Source organism: Cibotium barometz, chromosome 36 (assembly GCF_041138505.1).
Source record: "Cibotium barometz isolate CiBa-2024 chromosome 36, ASM4113850v1, whole genome shotgun sequence".
NCBI lineage: Eukaryota > Viridiplantae > Streptophyta > Polypodiopsida > Cyatheales > Cibotiaceae > Cibotium > Cibotium barometz.
Genome location: NC_141081.1, coordinates 32585975 through 32595756, shown reverse-complemented (window position 1 = coordinate 32595756; position 9782 = coordinate 32585975). Strand labels below are relative to the sequence as shown.

General features: G+C 35.2%; 1 protein-coding gene across 2 annotated transcripts; it reads left to right on the top strand.

Moving 5' to 3' along the window:
* Positions 1-6328: 6328 nt before the first annotated feature.
* LOC147617815 (uncharacterized) lies at positions 6329-9365 on the top strand. 2 transcript variants are annotated; one of them, XM_086776075.1, is made up of 3 exons: positions 6449-6771; positions 7280-7550; positions 7677-9365. In XM_086776075.1, exons 1-3 carry the CDS (start codon positions 6598-6600, stop codon positions 9044-9046), a joined length of 1815 nt encoding a protein of 604 aa, XP_086632201.1. In that variant the 5' UTR covers positions 6449-6597; the 3' UTR covers positions 9047-9365. The 2 variants fall into 2 exon arrangements, with proteins under 2 accessions (XP_086632200.1, XP_086632201.1); XM_086776074.1 differs by having other exon boundaries at positions 6329-6771; positions 7280-9365.
* Positions 9366-9782: the final 417 nt, after the last annotated feature.

The following is a 9782-nucleotide window of genomic DNA, read 5'->3' as shown; positions in this document are numbered from 1 at the left end:
TTAGAGGAAATGCATCAACCACTATATATGGGTCATTGAGGTGTTTCAGCTACTCTACAATTGGTCTCTTGAGAATTCTTTTGGCCTCATCTTAAACAAGATGTAGCAAAATTTGTGGTTGAATGTTCTATTTGTCAGAAAATTAAAAGCTACAAAGGTAAGTCCCAAGGACTTCTTACTCCTCTACCAATTCCTAATGATACTTGGGAACAAATATCTATGGATTTCATTATAGGTTTGCCTACTACATCGAGTCATAGTACATCACGGATTGCCAAAAGTCATTGTTTCTGACAAAGACCCAAGATTTTGTAGTAACTTTTGGATCACGTTATTCTCCAACTTAGGCACTAAAGTAGATTTTTTCACAGCTTTCCATCCAGAAACAGATGGACAAACTGAAGTTACTACTAATAGTACTATCTTGGATCTACTCAGAGCCTATGTTGCCCAACAACCTAATTCATGGGATAAGTACATTCATCTTCTCGAGTTTGCTTACAATAATACTTCTCATTCGGCTACTGGTCGAGAACCTTTCGGAACTCTGTATGGAAAACCTTTGCCTATTCCTGCAACTAAACTTTTCCACAAAATTGAAGCTACTAATTAATTCACTATCGATTTTAGTAGCATTTTGAATGATGTAAAACATTATATTGCTCAAGCTCAAGAAAAATATATTAACAAAGCAAACCGTAAACGTAAAGCCATATCTTTTGAACTTGGAAATTATGTACTTTTGAGAATTGAAAAGCGTCGATTTAAGAATGTTGAAAAATTCCCAGCTGTTAAGCTTGTCCCAAGATTTTATGGACCTTTTAAGGTGATTCATAAAATTAATGATGTTGCATATAAACTTGAATTACCTTATCATTGGCAAGTTCATAATTCATTTCATCTTAGCTTGTTAAAACCTTTCAAAGGATCACTTCCCACTCATCCAGTGTATAAAGAACCACCTCTTATTGAAGGTGAGGAAGAAGTTTTACTCCCAAACACTATCATTGATTATTAGATTACATCAACTCAAACTGGAAATCAATATAGCAAATATTTAGTGACTTTTCAAAATCATCTTTGTGAAGATGCAAGATGGGTGCCTGAGAAATATTTTTGTGCTTTCCCTGAGATCCTCCGTTCTTTTTAACAAACCAACAATTGAGGGTAATTGTAAACTCAAGCAAGAGGGAATGTTATGGGAATATATTTTAAGCCCTCTTAAAAATATTATTCTACCCTCTTAGATAATTTGGGGACACTTGGATTATCTTTGTGTCAAGCGAAATTATGTTAATATCATGGGTGATGCCATTATAAATATTAATATGTTTGGTGGATATTGACATATGTTTGGGGTCTGGCAAACATGTGTGTGGCTATGGTTTGTATACTTATGGAATATTTGTTTCACTAATTTATTGTTGGTTATTTTATAGGTGAAGAGGATTCTGAAGATTGAGGAGAAGCTGCATAAATTTATTACTTGGCACACCATTTTTATAAACAAGCTTTGTATATACATGTACTAGCTTATGCACATTTTCATTTATTTGGAAAGCCTTAGTTATCAAGCATAGACTTGATCTTTAATATTTTTATAAAGCATGATATGCTTGAAACCCTAGCCTCAATTTATGGACACTCTATTTTTGAACATAAGAGAGTGTCATGCAAGAAAAGCACCTTTTTGTATTTTTGGAGGCTATGGCCTAAATTGGAATAAAGTATCTCGTATAAATACTCATGTGTGAGGGAAATAGGCCATACACACATGAGGGGGGGATGATTGCACCCAATCTTGGAGTCGTGCTTTGTGAGCTAAGTATTTTTATATTGTTTTCTCTCAATTATTGAATATGTTGAGCATGTGGTATTTGATGAGTTATTTGAATTAAATCAATTCTTGCAAGTTTCTTTTAAATTCTATCTTCCTAGAAAAACTAGATCCGTGACACTTTGAGTTTTTATGTAAAAACATCTAGTTTACCACCTTTTAAAAGAAGGAATTTCATAATTTTTAATTTATGAAGGAGAATTTGGATTTTAATGTCAAAATATCACTCTAGATAAAATTTTTAAGAATAGTTTAGTACTTTAAGTGTTTATGGTTTTAAAATGAATTATTTAGTAGTTTCATTGGTAATTACACATTTACTATTTTTATTTTTGAAAACAAAATTACTCTTTATAAAAAGACAAGCCCTTACTTGTTATTAGTGTAGAAATTGTGAGATTTGCAACTAGATCTTTCTCATGGACAAAGTTATTGTTTAATGAAAATAAAAAACAGAAAACTTGTACAAATGGACATATCTTTATATTCTTGGGATTTTTGAGTTTGGACTTGAACTTTTCTTCAAGCCTCCTCTTGTGATAGTTTTCTTGTTCAAGGCCTCAAATTGTGATGGTTCTTTGTATAGTTTCTCACTTTCATTATATAGCTTTTAATTTTTTCTTTTTAAAAAACTATATAGATTTTGTTTTCTAGTTGGTTGAAAAATATACATTTTGATTACTATGATGCCACAACCTTAGTATCTTTCATCATTGTCATTATCAAAAGCATATTAAAAAACTTAAGAAGAAATTTAGGTCATTTAGTTCATAGAATGAAAGGTAGTCCTTTCATCTCCTTGCCCATTGTTCTTGATAGGACCTAACATGACGAGGCACCTTTGTTTTTTCAAAGGTAGTTCTATAGTTTCTTTTTCTTTTTTTGCTTTTAGAGGAGATGGAGTATGCCTATCTTTAAAAAAAATAGTGCCATATCTATAAAAAAAATAGTGGCATATTTGTGGAGAAGGGTTTGCTCATGGGGGTGTTGATTTATCATTAGTTTAAAAATTTGCATATATCCAACAAAGAATGACCTCAATGAATATTGACTTTAGTGATTGAAATGGTTTAAGATTTTCAAAGATGAGACATGTAAGGATTTAATTAGAGAAACAAGCACATAAAAGGTGATGCTGAAGGATAATTCTTTTCTTATTAAGTCAATATGAAAGATAACATGAAGCTACACTGATGGGGATAAGAGATGTGATTAAAAACATTGGGCATGGTAAATCATTTTCTCCCTAGTGACAAAGTAAATTTTTTTAAAGAAGAGGACATCTTTGGCAAACTTCATTATTTCAAGATTTATTTTTTCTAGTATTTAATCATATAAAGATTTGATTTTTCATTAAAGGCAGAGTTTGAATACCTTGGGTTAAAGTTTGAGTCTCCTCGTCAACTACTTTTACTTTTTGTAGCTTCCCCTTCCATTCATTACATCTTCTACTTTTGACACTAAGCAATGAATAAAATTTTTTCCCTCACAACCCCTCTATTATTAATAGATAAAAACCATGAAAAATTACCTTTTTTTAATGCCATTACTGGGACAATGTTTTGGAGTTTCCTCGTCCTTACATTTGTAGCCCTTAAGCCATTGCATGTTATGTCGTTGAGTGTTCTTTGGCCTTGTATTTGCACCCCTTAATGTTGGGACAATGTCTTTGAGTGTTCTTTGGCCTTGTATTTGCACCCCTTAATGTTTAGTAATATTTTTTTCTTATGTAGGCAAAATCTTTGTACTTGTGAGGCAAAAGTCTAAAGAAATTTGCACTTTTTGGTGTAAGGAACATTTAGTTATAAAAGTTAGATAGAAGTAGTGGTATTGTAAAGGAAGTAATGTTTAAGCTAGGGATGATTTGGGAAAGTGAGTGATTTTTAGTGTCATTAAAATACACCATTTATGCATGCCCCACTCTTTCAAAACAACTAAGTGACTCATTCCCAAGGAGAGGAATGTGGTCATGTCAAGAGGAAGAGCTTATCATACACAAGGAATGCAATCATGTCAAGGAGGAGGCCTTGTCGTACGCGTGGATGTTAAGAAGATGCATTCTAATGGGTAGGTTTGGGAAAAGGAAAGGTAACTTCTTTTACTCAAACATAAACTCATTACCTATATTTTGTTTTTCTTGCTTGCCTTTCCCTCTAGCTTCTTGATTTTTTGAAACTGGCATATAGATAAACTTTTGAGCTATTCCTTAAGCTACATAGACGAATTGTAGTGGAACATATAGATGCTACTCCATATAGGGAAGTCATGTGTGGATAGGGCCTTGAGCATAAATCAACAAGCACATGAGTAGGTCAATGTGAACAACTCATTGAGCTTTCCCAAGCAGTTTACAATATAGCACTTTTTACTCTTTTACATGCTAAAACATCATGCCAAAGTAGCCTTTTCAACTTTCAAAGATTGTACCTCCCATTTGAAAAAAAATAATTAAAAAATCAAGAGCATAATTTTTGTTACAGGTATATATTTTATCATTTTTTTGAATTAATAATCGTAAAAAATAATGCTTCGTTAAATTTGTGCAAGATTCAGCTTAATGGAATGTGCAAATGTGCACAAGATTATTATATGTGCAAATGTGCACATATAATAATTATTATATGTGCAAATGTGCACAAGATTATTATATGTGCAAATGTGCACAAAGTTATTTTATGTAACAAGGCCCATTAGCAATTATATTTGGGCAAAGGTTTCTATATGTACAAACCTTAGGAGATTTCATATGGTTAATAATATGTAAAGCAATACCCCTAAAGTGGAAAAAGCAAGCCCAATTTGTACGCACATCTATTCTTAGCTCCTTGGGCTACTTTTATGAATAAACTTCTCTAAATACTCATGTTGTGGAAGTGGAGCTACACGACATGGGGAGGGGGGAGATTGCACCTAATCTTGTCTTGATGGTGATGTTATTCTATTTCTCTTGCCTTATGTTATGCTATGTTATTTGATTTCAATTTAATTCAAGTCTTTGTTTTAATTTTTGATGTATTTTGTAAGTTTTTAATTATTTCTTCAAGAAGTACAAAAGGGTCCAGTGCCAATTTTATTTTTGGTATGAAGTGCTTTTCTTCAAAATGACATGATGCCTGCAAAACACAATAAAAATTTCACCCATTTAGTGTATTTTTTGATGCTCCTCTAGAATTTTTGGATGTAACTTATGGCCAAAATGCCCAAAGACGGCTATAAAAGATTAGGCCTAGGACTCAAAAGTAAAAGATATTCATTTACGTATGCAACTAGTACCTTTTTAGGACTCTCAACTCAAGTTGTATCTCCCTATTTTAGGGACTATTGGGGTTTTAAGAAACTTGGCAACCCTCCTTTGAAAGTTGCTTGAATGTGAAGCACAAGTACCGTCTTGAATGTGAGAAGCACAAGTACTATCTTGTATTATAAGTTATCCAAAGCTACAATACAGTTGTTCTAGAGACTTTGGAAAGAACATCTTTTTCAACCTATTTGAAAAAGGACAACTTCAAACAACCTAATCTCCAACACCTAAAAACTCTATAAACTAGGGTTCTAGAAATCACAAACTAATGGGCTAAGTAAAACCCCTCTCTAAGACATTTATACATCTTTAGGGTGATTATAGAAAAAGAGAATTCATAGCAATGAAAATCTCTTGGATGGGCCAATCTTACTCGTCCTTGCTCGCCCACCCAAAAATTCCTCCAATTGAAGCACCCTTATATATCATGGCTAAACATAATTCTTAGCTTCTTTATTTCTATTTTGATATTAGTTTACAATCATAAACCATCTAATGTTGCTAGTATAAATCAAAGGTTTTCACACAGTTCTGTTTGCCAAATCTAATGACAAGTGGGGGACTCTAGTTCAAGATTTCTTTTTGTTTATCTCATTTATCCATTGCATTTTTGTAACTTAAAAAAAAAATATTTTTCGAAGACCATAATATATTATAAGGAGCTAACATAGTTGGACCTTGGGACCCCGTAACGTTCCACCTTGGCCTCCTTAGTATATTATAAGGAGCTAACATAGTTGGACCTTGGGACCCCCTAAGCTTCCACCTTGGCCTAAAGTGAGTTGGGATAAATGATGATGGATTTTGTAGCAATCCACTTGCACAAGCAAAACCATGTTCTCCTTATTATCATTTTCAATAATAATTGTGTTCTCTCTCTCTCTCTCTCTCTCACACACACACACACACACACACACACACACACACACACACACACACAAGCACATTGCATGCATGCATGTGCAATTCTCTCTCTCTCTCTCTCTCTCTCTCCCCATAGAGCACTTAGAATTCCTTGAAACTCTTAACATGATTTGACATGGAATCTCATCTATAAGACATAATAAGCCTTTACTCCTTGGCAAGTGTGGCAAATGAATGTCCTTGTGTGATTTCATCATTGCACTTCCACACTTCCCAAGAAAGGCTGTTTCAAATTTTAAACAAAAAGAAAGTCTCTTCAACATTCTAAACAAAAAGAAACAAAAAAAAGGAAGCCTCTTCTAATTATTAAACAAAGCTATACTTTTCCAATTGGGCAGCAAAAGAGGGGATGACATAAAGCCTTCTCAAGGGCAAAAGCCAGGCATTGGAAGGCCAAGTTAAGAAGGGCTTATATGGGATTAGCTCTTGCATCAAATTGGAAAACCCATTTGTAGCCCATTTTTGCCACTAATTAGTGTTGTATGTTAAGATTCCTTGGTTAATTTGCTTGCATTTGCTTACCTTTGAGTTGAGCATGGGTGGGTGCAGCAGTAAACCCCAAACAGCTGAGCATGAGGGGCTGATGGATCCTCCCACTAAGCAAGAGGATAATGAGCTAAATCTGTATGGTGGCTTGAAAACTATTGATAGAAGCAACTCATCAATTTATAAAGGCTCTCAGCACACTTTGCAAAGCTTGTTTATTCAGGTTTGTAAGTTACAAGAGCTGTTAGTTTCTGGGCTTTTTTAAAGAGTTTGCTTTGATTTTGATGATATAACTGTTAATTTTTGGGCGTTATAACTGGTATTGTAAGAATCCAGTACATATGTTAAGCAATTTAAGCAGAATCCATTACATATGTTAAGCAATATTTGGGCTTTTCTTAAGAGTTTGTTTTGACTTTGATGATATAACTGTTAATTTTTGGGCTTTTTTTAAAAGAGTTCTTCTTTGTTTAGTTTTGATTTCGATGATATAACTGTTAATTTTTGGGATTTTTTAAAAGAGTTCTTCTTTGTTTAGTTTTGATTTCGATGATATAACTGGTAATTTAAGAATCAAGTACATGTGCTAAGCAATTTAAGCAGAATTTGCTTGATTTTTTTGTTTGCAAAATTCAAATTTGGAGTTCAAATTTAAAGGTTTTGCGCGGGCGCGCGCCCTTTCTCGGGTTTTGAATGTTTTTCTATTAATTTCTTTTTAAATTCTGTTGCAGCACGAAAGAGACGGAGGTGAAGAATTGCTGGGCGATGCGCCAACACTGCATGAATTGTTGCTACATGCTGTTGATTCGAAAAACCTCACAAGCTTTGAAAACCTGAGCGCGGGAGAAGCAGAGGAGGCTTCAGAAGCAACGAAAAACGGAAAATCAGACCCAGATCTCGTCGTTCCATGTAAGCAAACCAGCCCAGTCTCTGTGATTTCTGATTTAGCAGAAGAAAAAGCAGAGAAATGTGCCAAAACAGAGGCTGACAGCATAATCAGAGGTATTATTACACAACCCAAACCATTTGTTTCAGAACCCAAATCAATTATTTCGGAATCCACATCGATTATTTCAGAACCCAAATCCTCACAAGCTGCAGAAAGCCTAATAACAGATGATTTTTCAGAACCCAAAGCTTCACAAGCTGCAGAAGTTGAGAAAGCAGAGGGAGAAGCTGCTAATTTTGAGCACGCTGAAAAGTTTGGATCTGAGCAGGATACTGTTGCTGTTGGGCACATTGAAAAGGCTAGATCTGATGAAAACAGTTTTGAAGCTGCTGATTTTGGGCACATTGAAAAGCTTGGATCTGATGAAAACAGTTTTGAAGCTGCTGATTTTGGGCACATTGAGAAGCTTGGATCTGATCAGAAGACTGCTGCTGTTGGGGACATTGAAAAGCCTGGATCTGATCAAAGCACCATTGAAGCTGCTGTTGTTGGGCTTATTGAAAAGCTTGGAATCGCTCACAATACCATTGAAGCTCCCGATGATGGGCAAACTAATACCCTTGCATTTGAGCAAATTTCTGATGTTGGGCAACATGAAAAGCTTGAATCTGAACAAACCATGAGCGAGAAAGATGATGTTGGGCATAATGAATCTAGTGAGTTAGTTGATGAAAAGAAACCTGAAATGCTTGGCCTTGAACAAAGCTTAATTGAAGCTGATGTTGGGCTAACTGAGGAGAGTCACCAGTTTGATGAAGAGAAGAGAGATGAACAGCTTGCACTAGAACAAAGTACAGTTGGGGTTCATGAGCCAAATGAAGACCAGAGATCACAGGAAGTTTTGTTGGAACAAAGCATAATTGAAGGTAACACTGAAGCTAACCCTGCTGAACTTGCCGTTGAGCATAACATAATTGAAGCTTATGGAGTTAGCCTGCCTATCAAAGAGCTTGGTGAAGCTCATGCTCGAGGCGATGATGATGGGCAAATAGAAGTTGGCCAGTCTGTTGATGAAGAGCATGGATTCGAACATGAAGCTCATGATGTTGTGCAAGTTGAACTTAGCCAATTAGCTGAAAAGCTTGGGTTTCAAGATGAAAATGATGATGGGCAGATCCAATTACTCATTGAGGAACTTGATCTTGGCCAGAACATCATCAATGGGCACATTGAAGCTAGCCAATCACCTCAAACTCGAGCGAAACATGGTCCTCCTTCATGCTCAATTGCAGAAAGCAATGTGAATGAGGATGTTGTAAGCGATAATCTTTCATTTCCAGTTGCGAAAATTGATGTGAATGAGGGTGTTCTAGGCAGTAATCCTACATTTCCAGCTGCACAAGTCAATGTGAATGAGGTGGTTGATGGCATGCCTGTGCAAAAAACCATTGGAGAGGACCCAACAGGCATCCAAATCAGTGTGATTGACTATGAACAGCTTGGAAAGAAACTAGATGAAGACAAGGCCCTATTGGAAGTTTCAGAATCAGATGAGATGGTAAAATGTCTTGGTGTCCTCCAACCAAGAGGGGATGATTGCTGTCCATGAAAATCTATCTCTAACTGAGACACAGGCATTGGACTCAAAGCAAGGTCAACAATTACAACAGGCAAGAGATTGCAACGCATCATCATCATCATCGAGTTGCTCTCATTTTGATCAAGTTGGTGAAGTCTGAAGAGATGTTTGAAGCAATGCATCATGGTTTGATTCATAGAATTGCTGTCTAAGATTCTTTGTTGTACACGATGTGAGAGATAGCTATCATAGGTTTAGAGCATCAAAACTGTTTGGGGGAGTTGTGTTTGCATGTATTATCAGCTGGTTTGTAAAGAAAGTCTTGCTACAAAATATCTGTTTTTGATTATGCACTTTGTTTGAAATTTGAATGAACATGAGAGAGAGAGAGAGAGAGAGATTGATTAATCCTCTACTAACATCCTCAAAAGTCCAAAAACAAAGCTGCCTCAATCCTTCTAAAGTGTCATGCCATGTTTACTATTCTTTTATTTGACACATTGTTTGTATTTCATGATGTTAATGTTTGTGTATACAAGTTCTTTTGTGGGAGTGCTGTTAAAAGATCTGTGACCAACAATGAGAGTGGTGCATGCATTGATTCTTACACAAGACTATTTTTTATTCTTATATCTTTCATGCACAAGGCTATTTTTATTTCTTCATACTTGATGTTGTTATCAAGAAATTTGTTACGTAGAAGAATCTTACTATTGTTGAAGATGCAATGTGGTAATCGAGGACGATGTGGCACTATAGAGGAGTG

Coding starts and splice junctions, on each gene's coding strand:
- LOC147617815 (XM_086776074.1), top strand. CDS start 6,598: ATGGGTGGGTGCAGCAGTAAACCCCAAACAGCTGAGCATGAGGGGCTG. Junction 6,772..7,279: donor TGCAAAGCTTGTTTATTCAG/GTTTGTAAGTTA, acceptor ATTCTGTTGCAG/CACGAAAGAGACGGAGGTGA.